Here is an 18,414-nt window from a genome sequence, read left to right as displayed (position 1 = left end):
CAGTATTCTGAATTTGGTCATATTATTTGGCTTGCTGGTTTCATTTTACGTTGAACAATTTTCCATCACCATGTAGTTTATAATTGTCCACACAATTAGTGTGTTAATTGCTGTTGAACTCAGACAGACCTTGCGATTACATGTTACTTGTAGAGGTGATCCTGTTAAGATGACTAGCACTGAGGTCTCATTAACGATATTCTTAGCCTTTCAAGATATCAAGTTGGATACAAATGATTGTATCTAGCTCCACCAACACACTACATATATTTGACTATTGATTCGTTTAGCTGAGACCAATGCGCAATCGCAAACTAAATTGGGGTTAACGTTATTGTACAAAACTTCGGCTAGATAAAACTGGCTGGGAATTTTCCAACTAATTTATCACCAAGTAGTTTTGAGTTATCCGCTATTTCAGTAAGAGTGCAGCCTGTTTGTCGAGATCCTTAAATCCATATAAATACTAAAGACACTTATTTACATCGTGCAGTTACTTTATTCTAATCTTAGGGCCTAAAAAAACAAATGCAGAAGGATACTGACCGTTTTAATAATAACTAAACAAAGATAAGAGTTAAAACATAAAATAGGTGATAAATGAAACCAAATAAAATCTAGATATAGCTAAAATGAAGGCAATTGCATAGCTAAAACAATCTGACATCTTCATTTAATGTGTTTAGTTCATTCATCCCGATAGTTCACCGTTTCTTACAAGATCTTTAAATAACTACTCGAAAGTTCACTACGTTTGGTTTACTATGTGCATCTTAAGCAAAAGCTAATTACAATATAAAATGGATTTGATTTTAACCAACACAAATATAGAAAGTAACATTTTTTATATTATACCAAAAGTGGAAACCGAAACAGTGAAGTTAATTTCCCAATAATTTGTCAAAGTAGAACCAGTCGAACCTGTTGTATAAAGTTAATCATTTTTTCTTGAAGCGTTACATTCTGATAAGCAAACCAGAGCTAGTTTGAATCCTGTACAAGAGTGAACACCAATAGGAGCAAAAACAGATTACTGGTATGACAAAAAGTATATGTTTGTGAAAGCAAACTACACAACAATATTCGTGAAATCGACATCCGAGTATTATGAAAATAATAGTAATAGTACAAAGTTTCCCCATAATAACATGTTCAAAACTTTTGTGAATTACACAACGCTATTACTGAATGAAAGTAGACTTCCTCCGTCCAGATAAATACATCATAGTATAACCAACTGAACGCAGAAAGTTTATCTACAAAAACGACTGGATGCTGACTTGGTGGTTTGAAGATTAGGCGTTTGCTGCTAGGTTTGAACGTCCTAAATTTAGTCTTAGATGCGCTTGAGGGTACCCAACGTTGAGAAATCCCATATGGAGACAAAACAGCTATTTGGTGCTCCCTGTTTTTCAATGACTGGTTGGCTAAGGTTATTTCGTAGTATAATGCATATCCTACTAAGTAAGAGACATGTGGCTGGATAGATAAGATACGAGCACTTAAACGACTAAGCCATAATAGGCAGGGAAGTAATCTAATGTTTCAAACTATCTGACATGGAACCACCAGTTTCCCTTGCTTGACTCATAGAGATAATGGACAACGCGTTCCATCCAATATATGGGGACTCTGATTCAAATCTGAAAATAGAAACACTGATCATGAGAGTTAATCCATTTCTTGAAATATGTACACTTTTACAGAGTTGCAATCTAAGAACTGAGTGTAAGCGCGACAACTTGGAGTTCCTGACCAACTACTTATTTACTAGTAATGGTTGTTGACGTTTAAAATGATTACTTTTTAACTGCTTTAATATCACACATTAGTACCAGCATATTCCGATAAAAGAGCTAGGTCAGAGACAATGTTACATCTGGTATTGTCATTTCTATAATGAGTTGAACTGTCTTATTTATCGATTTTGTGTGCATGAATACTTATCAGGAAGCAAAACTTCTATAACGTTTGAATTAAACATACCGATTTATGTGCAAGTAAATAGGAAGACGACGGACTTACGAATTCAAAGTTCCAGCTCCTAAATGGGCGAGTAAGTGATACATATGACCTAGATAAGCACCTTTACCCAGGTTTCGATGAAAAATCTCCTGAAGAAAAGTGTATGAAATAAACATTAGATATATATTGCGTAATAATTCAATAAATTGAAGCATTGATGAAAATAATGGGAAGATTAGTTTGCGCCACGAGTATGCTTTTTGAACACAATTAGTACTTGATATCCAATCTAAATGAATTGTGTCAACAGATGTAGTGTTTAGCGATGAGAAATACTCATCTTTTAAGATAAAAAACATTACTTTCAAAAACTGCCTTGCAAAGAGATATATGGTATCGACTACCAGCTAGACAAAAACCGTTTGAGGAATTAACTACGACAAACTGCTAACAATTTAATATTAGTAAAGATATTCCATCGACTATGTTATCGAAAGTAGCTAAATCTTTGTTATTCTGTGCGTTTATAGTCAGGAGTATAGGTTTAATAAGTGCTTTCAGAGTGAGTGTCGTTAACGTAGTTAATTCGAAATACGATCCACTTCTAGAAGAGTAATTTTTCCGATTTCACTAATGTGCAGTTGCGTGTAATTCAGTAAAAAAAATTTGAGGTAACTTGGCAAAATAAATAAGTGACTTTCAAATATCGTCGGAAGAAACTAGTAAATGAACTTCCAGACTGTCGAGTGAAGCAACAGATTTCACAAGTTGAAATTATTAGTTATGGATATGATGTTGCTGAAACGTATGTAATATTTTATCGTCGTTATTTTTTGGATGTCACGCACCTAGTTATAGTACCTGTCAATGAATAACCTTGAAACTACACGCAATAAACTGGGTTTTTTCAGGTTTATTATGATAATGTGATCTCTTTTACTAAGTACATCCATGGTTGAAATTTGAGATTTTTTTTAATTGGAAGAAAGTTATATGCTCACTTTAAGATGAACGGTAGTTGTGGAAAGACAACTTTAGACGTTAGTCTTCCACTTTTATCCCTAAGAAAAACCAGAACCATAAACAAGGAAACTATCTATATACTGGTTTAAGCATAAATGATATGACAAACAAGTATATTAAATGAAGGTGACCCCTTACGTAAATCAAATGGGGAAATTTGAAAGTGAGAAAGTAATGTGTGGTTTTTGTGTACATACGAGACTTTTCATTAACAAACACCGAGAATCAAACAATTTACCCCGTCCTATCCAACTGAAAAGACACTCAAGTATAAGTTTTAATAACGAAGAATATTCATTGAAGATGTCTGATCCTAACATATTTATCTAATTACCGACTTACGTCATTTCTGGAGTCATTAACATTTAGATTGAACCTAGTAGGTAGGTTCAGAATATCCTTTTGGTGTCCGATCAGTAATTATGAATCAATGGTTGGAGACGTTAAGTGATATGGTTTAGAATCAGTTGTAGTAGCGCAGATGCATTCACTCTTCATATTCTCTTAGATCCTGAGTCTTGAAAGTTTATATATTTTTTAAAATGTTTATGTCTAGTCGTTTCTACTACTACAACTGATGTTGGAACTACTTCTCCTACTCTTGGATTTCTCTTAATAATCTCGCTGAGCTAATAAGGTGTAGCAACTTGAACTGACCACGTCTGTTCCTGGTCCTACATTTTTTACGACTGAATTGAACTGTCTAACCAGAAAAGTATTCAAATGCCTATTACGATTTGAGTACATATAGAAACAGGATAAAAAATAAATCGGTAAAAATGTGGTTCACTGACCTTGTACGACTGTGAATTTTGCCTCGAGCTATAAATTTATTATAGAAGTTAATAAAACTACTCGACCACAAACCAAATTAGGTAGAGTAGAACGGGATTTTAAATATCATCATGTAGTGGAAAGTTAAATGTTTTGATTACTACTTAGCCATTATGCAACAATAAGTTTAATCCTTCAATACGCTAGTAAAACAAATGTGTTAAAGGTACATAAAGTGAAAAGTTGTACGTATTCTACCATCAGCTTTTTGTGATATGGAAAAAGCAATCAAATGACACTGACGTAAGGGACTTTGAGTAAAAGAAAGTCCGAGTATGAACTTTTATTTTTTGGATTAGCTAATATCTATATTTTATATATTAAATCATTACAAGGTGCTAGTTGAATGAAGAAGTGTACATAAGTAAGCTCATAATATTGCATTTTACTAGCCTTTTTAGTTCAATTTCGAGTTAGAAACTAAATATATCGTGTCTTAAGGATCGTCTCAGACATTTTATTTTATTCATCTACTAAATCTCCCTGTATGTAAAACAGGTTATAATTCCAATTTTGACTTTGTCTCACCATTATAAACTGTAGATTGTTTTGACCAATACCGCGACAAATATGCTATGCATATGTACCTTGACCAGAAAGTTGCTAAATTACAGGTGTTGCTTTACTTTTCACCTTTGAACATCTACAATATTTTTATGAAAAGCTGTCTATTTTTCTATGGTCATAAATGTGTCATATTTAGAAATAGTGAACTCATCATCTACTAGACACATTTTTATAATACATTAACACGATCAATTTCAATAGTCTAATAATTAGTATTAACAAAATTTTTAAAGATAAAAACTGGTATTTTTTTCAGATAACATGTAGGAAGACTAAGAAACACATGTCAAGAGCACGCGGCTTTACAATTTATATGAATTCATATTGTATAAATTCAATAGTTTTTGCAAGTATTTAGAACATTGGTGCAGTCAACAGTAACGATATATCGTGTGCAGTACAATGGATATTAAGACTTAAAACATTCAGACCTTATTTTGTACATAAGTGCATCCCATCTTTTGCAACAAGGATTTCTAGGTTTTGCCTGTTTTAGTGACTTATATTATCCCAGATCTCCAAAAACAACAAAAGTGGCCATTAAGTGTTGATCGGACTCCAGATGTCTATGAAGTACTTTCACTTATTGTTTTCTCACCCTTAGAAATAGATTTTTTCCGCTAGCCCATGGTAAGTAATCCTTTCCTATTTGCTTAACCCTCTTGAGCCTCATGGTAAGTATTTTTGATTTTAATAATAGGTTTTAAGCAGTACTTTAACATAAGAGGAAGGAACGCTATCCAAATACTAAAATGAGAGTAGATGAAACCGTGCTCAAATCGCCTGTTAAAAATTGAATGCTTAAAATATCAAGTGTAATAAGTCGAACTAGCGTATAATAATAATCGCTTACAGCCAAAACAAGCATTTATTTAATCCAAATAATATTTCGCAAAAACAATTTGGCTTCATTACCTTTTAATTATGCTTAACTTCTTTCAATTAGATAAACAATATACACATAAATATTGCTTAAAATACTAAACTTTCATTTCAGTGAATACATAAAAACACAACTAACTGTAGGAATTAGCTATCCGTTTTACTAACTAAAAGAGCATTTATATGCAAAATGAACTCACAGATAGCAATAATTCTTTGAATCGCGTCTTCTTAATTATTGTTAATAAACCCCGTTGACCAGCTTTGTAGGCACGAATAAATGCACCAAGATATGGAGTGGAAATGTACCAACTGTTCTCGGATTTGATGGTTAAAGCTCCATTTTGTATTAGAATGCTTATCTCATTATCCGAAAAATTCTCCGATGCAACACGTTTACATAAGCTTAAATAATGATACTTTTGACTAGTGAATTCCGCAAATCGTTCTGAAAACTTAGGAATAATATAATTATAACTAAACCTAAAATCTTTGACTCATCAATAGAGAAATCTCTGAAAGAATTTACAAAATCATCAGATTTCATTATACCAACGGAATCATCGATTTGGTCGTCAATGTTTAATAAACGTATTCTCTGAGATGTCTGCATATCTGACTAAAAACAGTGAGCATTAGAAATGATTAAAACACGACAAACCAGTTGAGATTCTACTTTGTTCCGATTATTTACAAGAGTGTATAACTGTGACTTCAAAACGATTGGGCGGCCAAGATTTTTTGAGTTCATAGAAGGATATAGACTAAACAGATATTCAAGAGCATCACATACTGTTTCTAAAATAAGAATATTTACTAATAAAACAAGTTTACTGACTCATTTCAGGTATACTGGATACCTTCATAACTTTTGGGAGGCTGGTAACACCATCATCAGATAGCTTACGCTTCATGAGGAACTACAAGAACAGTTAATACAACAAACATTTTCAGAAATCATTTGATATTAGATGCCAAAACAAACAGCTTGAACTTGAGAGTTTTTGTTCGAAATCCGTGATAGTTTTAAACCAATTATGCTCAGTCCAAACATAATATAGTCAAAATACTAAGCCATGACTTCAGTTTGTGCACAGTTCCAAAGCAAAATCATGTAAACAAGTGTAGCAACGTTGAGCAAATCGAGAATCTCACTTATGTCAGGAGTCCCGTCAGTCCTGGTTGGTGTTTGACCAAAACTAAGTGCAGACCTAAGTTTATTTGCCCTTGCCAACTTGCATGTTCTGCGGATTAGGCGCTATGTCCGTCTATCAACTAAAGAACCAGTGTATAACATAGTTCGTTCTGTTCTACTGCATGGCTGTGAAACATCAATTACGAATAGAGGATAATAATAGGTTAGGTTATTTGATCATAGATACCTTCGAAGTGTTACTCGTGTATGTTAGGACCATTAAGTGAACAACATTGGAGTCCGGTAGGCTACTGGGAAAAGATGGTAGACAGACTGATGAGATAGCGAATATTCATCAACTGAGGTGCATGGGATAAGCACTACATAGTACAAACTACCGATTACCTAGATGTGCGATATTGCCTAGTGCAAGAGTTAGCTGGAAGAAAATCGATAGGAACCAAACCAAGAGATGATACCAGTTCATGAAGCCACCGGTCCTTGAGCTGATAAATAGGAATTTGTGTAGACCGTCTGGTTGTGATCCACGTAACAAGAGCAATCACTGCAGTGATCAGTGCTGTTAGAGCTATGAGGGCATTTAACACTTCCCGGTATCCCATACCGTGGAAAAATTTTTCTGGAGGTACTTGAAAAGGAAATTGGGTTAGGGGTGGTCTCAGTGATCTGAGAGTGCCGCCGCAGTGCCCAAGGGACACCTGATTGGGGTCGGTCACACACGACCTCTGTGAGTAATTTTCGTGTTAGCTCCGTTCTTATTGGAACCTTACCGCCGGAGACAGATATCCGTGGGATAAGGCGAGGTGTGCATTTTTAGGGCCGACCTTTTCCAACCCTACCTCTCCTTGAGGGAAGGCATCACCGCTGTTATACTGATTGTCTGAAGGAAACACCTTGCTGCCGTCACACCTCTGTACAGTCAGCAGTACGACTTCGCCCTCGGACCTTGGGTTTGCGGCTTTTAGTCTCACCGCTCTTCAACCGACCTGTCTGACATGGTAGGACCGACTGTTGCAGCCAGTATAGCTCGATTGGTTCGTCACGATAGGCGAGTTCAACTACGACGTCAAGGTAGCAGCAACGGTCGGAAATCCCTGCAATACCGAACCATTTTAAACTAAAGGCCATGTTGTTTTTCAATCGATATCATTCAAACAGCTCCAAATACTGCTTACGGTGATTTCGGCTACCAGCAAATGAATGATTTGTGTTCATCTTCGTTAGTAAGGTGTCAACTGGTCGAGTGAGAGCTTATGGCGAACTGTCATCAGAATTGATTACCTCAAGTGGTGTTCGTCAAGGCTGTCCACTCTCTTCATTCTTGTTCAACTTTGTCGTTGATGTGCTTTTAGAGATAACACTTTCCTCATCTAAATTTCCAAGGGTTGGACTTCTACCGGGAGATTCACATTTTGACCTAGAATATACCGATGACATAGTTCTGTTTGGTGAGGACAATGAAAAAATACAGTCTTCTGACCAGCACATAAGCAACAATGCAAGCATGTTCGGGATGCGATTTCCCCTCCCCTCGAAAAGCAAAATGTTGCTTCAGGATTGGTTTGCATTGACACCCGAACTAATGATAGGGAGTGAAGTAGTTGAGCGTGTCGACTGCTTCACTTATCTTGGAAGTCTGATCAGCCCTTGTGGTCTGGTGTGTGACGAAATCTCAGCACGGATACAGAAGGCTCGACTGGCTTTTACCAACTTGCGTCATTTATGGCGTAGGCGAGATATCCGTCTATCAACCAAAGGACGGGTTTACTGCGCAGCAGTTCGTTCCGTCCTACTTTATGACAGTGAAACATGGCCGGTAAGAGTAGAGGATATCCGTAGGTTACTAGTATTTGATCATTGGTGTCTTCGAAACATTGCTCGTATATCCTGGGACCATCGAGTAAGTAATGCAGTTGTTAGGAAATGGGTACTATTTAAGAATGGCAAATCAATCGATGTAGTGGAACTTCATCAGTTGAGATGGCTGGGACATGTGTTACGTATGCCCAACCACCGACTGCCTCGATGTGCGATGTTCAGTGGTATAGGAGTAGGTTGGAAGAAAGCTAGGGGTAGCCAGACCAAAACATGGCACAAGTCCATAAAGTCACTGACAAGTAGACTGGGTCATGTTGGTAGGTGTAGACTACCTGGTTGGGGACCGCGAGATGATAGCAACCGATAGTTAGAGACCCTGAATGACATAGCTCAAAATCGTTTGCAATGGCGCAGGTGCATCCACTCTTTGTGTTCTCCTAAATTCTAATCTTCTGAATTCTTCATGTCCCTTTTTTTCTCTTTCCAAATTTATTTCACTGGATTATACTCCTTGAATAACATCTTCAAACCCTAATTTTTCTGATTACAGCTTTTAATTTTACTACATCTAGCTCTACGGGATTTGAGTCGATCACTGCGTCTCTGTGCTAATGTGGTGTGGCAACTTGAACTGATGTACGTACGTACGAAGTTCTGCGTTGTTACTGACTGATTGTGTCTAACTGCAGGCCTGTCAGTCTGACCAAATAGTGGTTAAGTTACTTGAAAAGGTGATTCGGGTTAAATTACTAAGTCACATAGAATCATACGATCTGTTAACTCCCGAACAACACAGTTTTCGATATAAGCATTCATTTTTAGGCAAATTACTTATTGCGAGAGAGGATTGGACAGCAGCCCAAGATAACAGTGTGCTGTTGATATATTCATAGACTTAAGCAAAGCATTTGGTAAGGTCTCTCACTTAGGTCTTATGCAGAAGCTCTCGAGATTCGGAATAGCTGGTAATATACAGGAATGGATGAGAAACTTCCTCTGCGGTCGAAGACAGAAAGTGAGAGTAAATGGGACACTACCTGGATGGAAGCACCATCTAAGGTCTTCTACTTCTCCTTCTCCACGTCAATAAATTACCGCGATCTCTTAGTTCATCGTCATTATTGTCTGCGGACGATGTCAAAATCTGGAGAGCAGTAAGAAGTGAGACTGGTCACTCGACCTCCAAGCTGTCTTAAACCAACTAGTTAGATGGTCCTAAATCTGGAGGTTAGGAATTAACTTCAGTAAGAGTGTGCTCATGCACATTGGGCATGATAATAGTTACCAGTATGCTATCAACGGTACATTGCTTCCATAAGTACAGGAACACAAAAGTAAGTCGCGACTTCAAAACAACTACACATTGCAACGCAGCAGCTGCCAAAGGTTTTTGTGCGTTATGGTTACCTCGCCGAGTATCCAAATTTATTTTATTTATTTATTTGAACACAAATATTGGTACAAGAGAGCGCCAATATATATGCACCACACAAAACAATGAGAATTCGAAGAGAAAAAAAGGTAAGGAGTGTAAAAAAAAGAAAACAATAACGAAGGGATTGGTGTAGGGTAGTGTAGTAATAATGAAGGAACGGAAAGCTACAATCAGAAGAAGTCTTTCAGTTAAGGGAGACACAACCACTTTTTTATGAAGAAAGTAAAAGAAGGTTACAGCAGGATCGCCACTAGCTTCTATTCTAAGCCATATCTGATAACGTCTCTAGCCACTGTGTAGCACCATCTCTCGGACCCCAACCGGGGAGTCGTGAAGGACCAACACAAGCCAGTCCTTTGCAGCTTTCTTTCATGCCACGACACCATGTCATGCGCTGACCACCTCTCCGCTTCTTCTAACCAGTCCCAGAGTCGGCAAATAATGCACGACGTGGAATTCTCTGGGACGACATTCGTAGAACATGTCCAAGCCACCGAAGTCGGTGTTTCAAGATGGTGACATCGATTGCATTATCATCTCTGTGCCCGAACACACGATGCCGAACCTCTGCATTACTAACATGGTGTTGCCACTGGATGTCAGCAATCCCCCGGAGACAACGATGATCGAACACAGAGAGTCGTCTAATGTCCTCAACTCGGAGAGACCAGGTTTCACAAGCATAGAGCAAAACTGCTCTCACCGACGCGTTGTAGATCCGACCTTTTACAGCCAGACTAACATCACGGAGGCGCCAAAGGTGGCCCAGATTGGCATAAGCCGCTCTGGCTTTCACTATACGTGCATTGAGCTCATCACTCACACCCCCACCAGCACTTATGCAGCTACCTAGATACACGGACTTCTCGACTTCTATCTGCTCACCGTCCAGGGTGAGTATTAGAATCCTGCTAGTCTTGTAGAAGTACTTTGCACTTCGAAGGTGCAAAGCACATACCATACCTACGGACACTGATTGCCAACTAATTAAGTGCGGATTGCATGCCTTGGGTATTATTGTACAGTAAGACAATATCATCCGCATACTCGAAGTACAGAAGTCTTTCTCCAGGCAACAGATCCACACCGCCATTACTTACATCCATCAGCGCTGTTTACAGAATGTCATGGATGGCAAAGTTGAAGAGGAATGGTGAGATTGGGCAACCCTGTCTAACCCCACTGTTTGAATGAAACAATGGAGTGAGGTGGTTGTATGCCCTCACTCTGTTTAAAGTGTTTGTATATAGGGCTTTTAGGATGTTAATAAACTTCTCAGGCACACCCTTCTTCAATAGACAATCCCAGAGAACAGTCCTATCCAACAAATCGAAGGTAGCCCTGATGTCAAGAAACACTACGATTGTTGGCCTTTGATAAGTATGGCGGTGTTCTAACATTTGGCGGAGGGTGAAGATATGATCAATACATCCTCGACAAGAACGAAACCCAGCCTGCTCCTCGCGAGTCAATCTTTCTCGGGTTTTGAACAACCTACGAAGTATGACGGAAGCCAATAGCTTGGACGCAATCGGAAGTAGACTTATCCTCCGATAGTTGTAACAGGAACGAAGTGAACCCTTTTTAAAGATAGGGACAACTATCGACTCACTCCATGACGTTGGTACACTCTCTAGCTCCCAAACCTTTGTAAACAACGTCGTCAATTCCTTAGTCAGAAAGTCACCACCATCTTTAAAAAAAGCCGGAGGTAAGTCATCTGGGCCAGGTGGTTTGTAACGCTTCAAGAGTTGGAGTTCCTTGCGGACTTCCGCCTCATTTGGTGGATCAGTCGTCACCGGCCATGGAGTGCAGGACATTCTGACCGATGTTGTCGGAGCAGCAGGCCAGTTGAACTGCCCTTCGAAAAATTCTGCCCATCGTCCAAGACGTCAATGGATGTTAGTGATTGGCATCCCATCATTCTCGCAGATAGTTTCGCTCACACCAGACTTCTTGCTGCCAGTGGCTCGGATGAGTTGGAAGAGCTTCCGGTAGTTACCATATGCAGCCGCTGCTTCCAGCTCATTACCATGCTCCGACCACCAGGCTTCTCGGTCCTTACGCAAGCTTTTCCCAATTTCCTTACATAACATCCTTCGTTTGTGGTCAAACTCACGGTCACCCGGAGTAGACCGACGGGCTTCAATGAGTTGTAAGGAACCAGAAGAAACCCAGTGCTTAAAAGCGGGACGTTTCGCAAACCCACAACTGACTGTACCCGCCATTTTCATGGCGTCATGCAATTGCAGCCAGTGCTCATCTATACTTTTCGGTGGAATGGTAGCTATCCTAGAAACTAGCTCGGTTCGATACTTACTTGCAACAGAAGTTGCTACCAGCTTGCTAACATCAATCCGGTGGTGGGGGTCACTTCGTTGTCCACTGAAAAGGTAAGATTGGCGCAGACCAAGGCATGGTCAGAGTCGAGATAGGTACTCCAAAAGGGGCGGTAGTCTTGTACACAACCACGCCAGCGTAACTGATCGCGATGTGATCAATCTGAGTCCAGGCTTGGGATGCAGAGGGAGAACGCCAGGTGGCAGATCGGCGATGACTATGCCGAAAGTTAGTGCTAGCCAGAAACAGGTTGTGGTCTGTGCACAGTTGCAGTAGACGGTCCCCGTTATCTGACCTGCGACCAACGAGTCCTCTCTTCTGTGTCTAGACGCCCGACCTGAGCATTCAAGTCTCCGGCTAGTACTACAATATCTGTCGAACGCACTTTGTGGAGAAGAACAGATAACTGGTGGTAAAACTCATCCTTGATTGCATCCGGGCTGCAATCTGTCGGGGCATAGGCGGTGATGACGAAAAGACATCGTTTCTTACGCCGATTTCTTCTCACTTTGATGGAACTTTTTAATCTAACAGCACATAGCCGACTGTTAATGGGGATCCAATCGATTAGTGCTATCTCAGCTCTAGCGCTTAGTGTGACACCAACGCCAGCAAGACCAGACGAAGATGCCACAGGGTCCCCGGATAAGCGCACGTAAAACAAGCTTTTCGAAGCGACAGACAAAGAGCGAATTTCTAGTACTTCACTAGAGTCTTGAATACGAACCTCTGATAGACAGCAGACATCGATATTAAGACTTTCCAAACACATAGCCAGCCCTATCTGTTGTCTAACCTGCATAAGTGTGCGAACGTTGAAGGCAGCCTGTTTGAATGGTGCACGTGGTTTCAGAAAAACCGCTTCAGTACTCATAATCAGTAGTAATATACAATTTTCAACCGGACGGTGACTCGAGAACGTTTAGATACAGTCGAATTTCCACCAAAGACGCGCCGCTGTATAAGTATAAAAGAGGGTGAATAATGTGGTAAATAATAATAATAATAATTTGAATCATTTGATTGTTAGTGGAAGCAAGTAAAGTAGTTTCCATAATTATAGGCAGTTCATCATATTTGTGTGTGGGCCGTGATACTGCCCGGGTGCTCAGACCGAAGCAGGCGGTTATCTTAGGGGGCCACACCACGAGCCTTTGACCTAAAGGTCTAACCCACAAGGCAGTGGAGCATCGTAAGGAGATGCAGTCCCATGGTAGCTGATGACCAACGATTGGTTCATACGCCATTTGTTCCCGCAGGATACTAGAGCCTATGTGCACCATTGGTTTTGGGTCCGGTTAAAGCGCCGGACATTCGCTTTTCGTCCTCTCGTTTTCGTAAACAACACCCCCGCCATGAGAAGGCAATGAGTAGGACTTCCCTGGCAGAGGCTGTATACGCGTGGCCGTGTGAGAGTATTTCGAGAGGAAGAGCGGACTCTCCCCACTCTCTGCCGTACCAGGGCGTTTGGGGGATTTTATATACTGCCTGTATCAGACCACACCAAGGGTACTGTATCAAAGATGCCGGTCCATGTCTTATTAAGGATACTAACTTATTTGAACTTGTTCAGCGTGTAGGAAAAAAACGTAGTGAAGGCTCTTCCCAAACTCCCTTACGAAGAACACTTGGTCTGGCCACCCCTAGCTTTCTTCCAACCTACTCCTATACCACTGAACATCGCACATCGAGGCAGTCGGTGGTTGGGCATACGTAACACATGTCCCAGCCATCTCAACTGATGAAGTTCCACTACATCGATTGATTTGCCATTCTTAAATAGTACCCATTTCCTAACAACTGCATTACTTACTCGATGGTCCCAGGATATACGAGCAATGTTTCGAAGACACCAATGATCAAATACTAGTAACCTACGGATATCCTCTACTCTTACCGGCCATGTTTCACTGTCATAAAGTAGGACGGAACGAACTGCTGCGCAGTAAACCCGTCCTTTGGTTGATAGACGGATATCTCGCCTACGCCATAAATGACGCAAGTTGGTAAAAGCCAGTCGAGCCTTCTGTATCCGTGCTGAGATTTCGTCACACACCAGACCACAAGGGCTGATCAGACTTCCAAGATAAGTGAAGCAGTCGACACGCTCAACTACTTCACTCCCTATCATTAGTTCGGGTGTCAATGCAAACCAATCCTGAAGCAACATTTTGCTTTTCGAGGGGAGGGGAAATCGCATCCCGAACATGCTTGCATTGTTGCTTATGTGCTGGTCAGAAGACTGTATTTTTTCATTGTCCTCACCAAACAGAACTATGTCATCGGTATATTCTAGGTCAAAATGTGAATCTCCCGGTAGAAGTCCAACCCTTGGAAATTTAGATGAGGAAAGTGTTATCTCTAAAAGCACATCAACGACAAAGTTGAACAAGAATGAAGAGAGTGGACAGCCTTGACGAACACCACTTGAGGTAATCAATTCTGATGACAGTTCGCCATAAGCTCTCACTCGACCAGTTGTGTTCGAGTAGAGAGCCTTTATAAGGTTGATGTACTTCTTTGGTACTCCTTTTAGTGACAAACACTGCCACAAAACATCACGACCAACAGAGTCGAATGCTGCCTTAAGGTCGAGAAATACTACGATTGTGTGGCGTCTGAACGTATGTCTATGTCCTAGAACCTGAAGTAGTGTAAATATCTGGTCTTTACAACCACGTCCAGGTCGAAAACCAGCCTGATTTTCTCTAGCCTGCTCTTCACGAGCTTTGGTTAGGCGTCGAAGTATTATTGAAGCTAATATTTTAGACACTATATTTGTCAAACTGATTCCTCTGTGATTGTCACAAGAGGACTTTTGTCCTTTCTTATAGACTGGCACAATCAGTGATTGAGACCAGTCAAATGGGATTACGTCCAGTTCCCAAATTCTACCTAAGACCTCAGTTAATCTCACTGCTAATACTGAACCACCATCCTTAAAAATCTCAGGAGTAAATCTGTCAGGGCCTGCTGCTCTCCCTCGCTTCAGATTTCCTATGGCTTTTTCAACTTCGTAAAGAGACGGAGGACCTACATTAACTTGCCATTCAGGTTGACTGGAGATCGTGGGAAACCGAAGTGTGGCTGAAGGCCAGTTGAATTGATCCCTAAAGTGTTCTGCCCACCGATTCAATCTCCTGGATTGAGAATGTATATGTCCGTCTTTCTCTGAGATTGTTTCGCTAACAGTCGGTTTCCTTAACAAGTCTGAACAATTGTCTGCTATTACCTATTGCCGCTGCCTTTTCCATCTCTCTTGCTTTCGCTACCCACCACTGTTCACGATCATTGCATAGACTTCTCGTCAGCTTGCGCTTAAGCTGACTCTGTTCTTCATTATGTTCAGAGCCGGGTGGAATGAGTTTCCGAGCATCTATCAGTGCGGTAGATGCTGCTGAGATCCAGTGTTTCTCCCTAACCTTGTGGTTTACCTTACTAGCAGATATCACTGCTGTTTCGACAGCTTTTCGGATATCATTCCATGCTGCCTCGGGGTGGGCATCACTTACATGGCTGCCTAACTGTTTTCCTAGTTGTTACTGAAATATACAACTAGAAAAACAGTTAGGCAGCCATAGACACTGTCTATCTCTGACCATCTTTAAATACAGGACCAACTATAGCATCTTTCCAATCCCTAAGGAGTTGAGTGTGGGAAAGGAAGATGTCGAAGAGCATCTTGATTGCCCCAGATATATTGTCCGCAAGGGGTATTGTTAACAATACTCGTACGATAGACTTTGCTGAAATAGTCTGAGTCTCAGATTTGACCCAGCTAGTATATCTGAATTTTCGTGCAACGGTAATGGAGGAATACCGTCACTACGTTTTGTTCTTCGTTTAATGCACGAAAACAAGCGTTATGGACAGGTATAGCTATCATTTGTCAACTATCCCTCATAAATGGTACGGCATCTAGCTATGCCTTTTTACATATATTTCGGTATCCACACTTAAATGATTTGTGGCCTGTTGACAAGAATAAGTTGTAGAAGTGTTTCCGACGCCTCAGCAGCTTTCGGCTTTCATTGTCCATCCATGGAGGGCAATGTGATAGCCTACCTATTTACCATAGGATATACGGTGATGTTACGAATTAGAATGTAGCTTTAAACTTATCCCATTCGTCTTCGATTGATACATCTGCATTGATCGACCAGTCTGTTGAGATAGTACAGTCTCTGACTGCTAGAATGTTAGCTCACCAGATATTGGGAAAGACTGAAGCAGATACGCATTGCATACTGTGTTCGAAACCTAAATTACGGTGCAACGTGATCACTATTTGATAGTGAGAGGCGTTGAATATCAATGACATCACAGTGGTGTGTAAAGACAAGGTCCAGCAATGACGGTTCGTGTCCCAAATCAATGTGTCGGTTTAAAGATACATTGTACAAGTGCACACTGAATAATGATTGGTAGAAGGTTGCTAACGAAACATTCACCTGGAGTTGTAAGCTCTATCCAGCTGATTTGCAGTGAGTTGAAATCTCCAACGGTGAGACAACATTCAGCTTCACTCCAAGAATAGATATAACATAAGATAAAGCCGTTAGCAAAACAAGATGGACTACGGTATATTCCTCCTATTGTCACTCGTGTCTCCTGCGGTTTATTACTCTATCACTTTTAATACAGCTATACCTTGCAATGATTGGAGGACAGTTTGTATCTACAATAAGCTACGTTTCTGTGACAACAATTATATCGCAACTTAACTTGTCCACCATCAAACTTAGCTCGTACGTTTCATTTCTAAGACTACGAGCGTTCGTGTGGCACACATTTAAGGTGTTTTAAGAATCACTAATTCTACCCATACAGGTCTCGGAAGAATTGGCTTCTAATACCTGACTACCCAAAATCTCTAAACCCTAAGGTTTGCTTTGCCGTTTCGCTTTTGAGTTTCTAACTCAGTAAGGGCATTCTTCAACTTGATCCAATTCTCAGGTGACTGATCTGGTCAGATATGGATATTCAGATCACGAGTTTTGCATGAGCCATTTAGTATAACGTCCTTTCTTCGTAAATTTCAAGTACTAGCATCACACTCTCACTTGATGGGGTCTCACCTCCAAACTTTTTACAGAGTCTCGTCCCTTTAGTGATATTTACCACTGAAATCTCTTCTGGTAGTACATTTCTGATGGCGGATCCAACTAAATCCAAATTGTGTGTATGTTTTATGGCAGAGTCATTTCTTTTCTAAATTAAGAATGGATTTGACTTCTTTGGAAGTGTTGTTCACGGCTTTTGATCGTGTTGTCATTTTCTACCTGTTAACAACTAGAAGCTTTACTTTGGCTGTTTAACGATCAGAGTCATTTGATTCGAGCAAATTACGATAATATTCGATGAGACCAAATTCTTAGAATCGTGACTACCAATATTCAGTGGTATTTTACTAATGAATTGTTTCAAAAGGGATTTATCTAATGCATGTTGCGCGGTTGGTTGTTGGGCTCGTTCCGTAACAGCACTTACTACACTGACACATTCTTCTCTGTCATTACCCATGTTACCAATTTAGCCCTCATCAACATTTTGTTGGCCAACACCAGAAGGCTAATTGTCTATTGGACGAGTTATGCTTTACTCGAACAATAAAGCATGCAAACCCAATCGAAGGTAGGCTTTGAGCACCTTTTATATGCGATGGGATTTAAACGAGTACTCATTTCATAGAGCTATGTTTTGCACTCATTATATTGAATTCCATCTTCTACAATGAATAAGCGATTTGGCTGTTCACATTTGGGAGCAGAGCCGACCATTTTAAAATGATGTAAAGGGGAGAAATACACAAGATAATCACTAGTGTGATAATCAACTAAAAAAGGTAACACAAAATGGATTTTAGGAAAAGTTCCAAGCCTTAACCAGGATAAATCAAGTCAAAGTTGACCAAGTATACTTTGATGCAATAAATGCACAAAAGCAAAGATAATTCACACGTTCAAATCACTGCCTTTAAAAGGCTGAATTGCATGAAGCAAGAGTGAATCTGATGCTATACGGATAGAGAGTTAAGACGAGTGGAGTCCTGAGAGATATGATCTAAAATATTCTTAATTTATATCAACGAATATTCGTTGACAATATTGCTAAGATTTGTATCTAAGCTTTATTGGTTGGATATACATAAGTTACATCTGTCCGCCTTACGCAAACAAGTAATACCAGCTCAGTGAACGTCATAATCTACGAACCACGATGTCACGAACATACTTACTGCAAATATCAAGAAGAAATACTGACCTTCGACTAGCATTTTTGAAGCCCACTGTCCTTGAAATATTTTTGGGACAACCAATCAAATCCAAGTCCGGTGAATATTGAATTCACACTCAAGGACCAACAGTGAACTCTGGAACTCATTCGAAAGCTT

At 40.0% G+C, this 18,414-nt stretch overlaps 2 protein-coding genes across 4 annotated transcripts; both read right to left on the bottom strand.

Annotated features, from left to right (window-relative positions):
* Nucleotides 1-533: 533 nt before the first annotated feature.
* STK19_1 (Serine/threonine-protein kinase 19) lies at nt 534-18,328 on the bottom strand (the record flags this gene model as incomplete). Of its 3 annotated transcripts, none has more annotated exons than XM_051215966.1 (7): nt 534-993; nt 2,026-2,114; nt 5,472-5,719; nt 5,755-5,890; nt 5,933-6,069; nt 6,110-6,191; nt 18,285-18,328. In XM_051215966.1, the coding sequence occupies 6 exons, from the start codon at nt 6,183-6,185 to the stop codon at nt 957-959; spliced, it is 723 nt and encodes a 240-aa protein (XP_051066513.1). In that variant the 3' UTR covers nt 534-956. The 3 variants fall into 3 exon arrangements, with proteins under 3 accessions (XP_051066513.1, XP_035585293.1, XP_051066512.1); XM_035729808.2 differs by having other exon boundaries at nt 18,259-18,297; XM_051215965.1 differs by having other exon boundaries at nt 5,472-5,890.
* Nucleotides 8,566-13,595, bottom strand: MS3_00007653 (uncharacterized protein). Its single transcript, XM_051215967.1, has one exon. The coding sequence runs from the start codon at nt 11,498-11,500 to the stop codon at nt 10,796-10,798; it is 705 nt and encodes a 234-aa protein (XP_051066514.1). The 5' UTR covers nt 11,501-13,595; the 3' UTR covers nt 8,566-10,795.
* Nucleotides 18,329-18,414: the final 86 nt, after the last annotated feature.

This window comes from Schistosoma haematobium, chromosome 4, assembly GCF_000699445.3.
Source record: "Schistosoma haematobium chromosome 4, whole genome shotgun sequence".
NCBI lineage: Eukaryota > Metazoa > Platyhelminthes > Trematoda > Strigeidida > Schistosomatidae > Schistosoma > Schistosoma haematobium.
Note: the sequence above shows the minus strand (reverse complement) of the source record. Positions and strands in the feature narration are given on the sequence as shown.

What these genes read in the sequence shown, in the direction of transcription:
- MS3_00007653 (XM_051215967.1), bottom strand. Translation starts at nt 11,500, where the DNA reads ATGTCCTGCACTCCATGGCCGGTGACGACTGATCCACCAAATGAGGCG.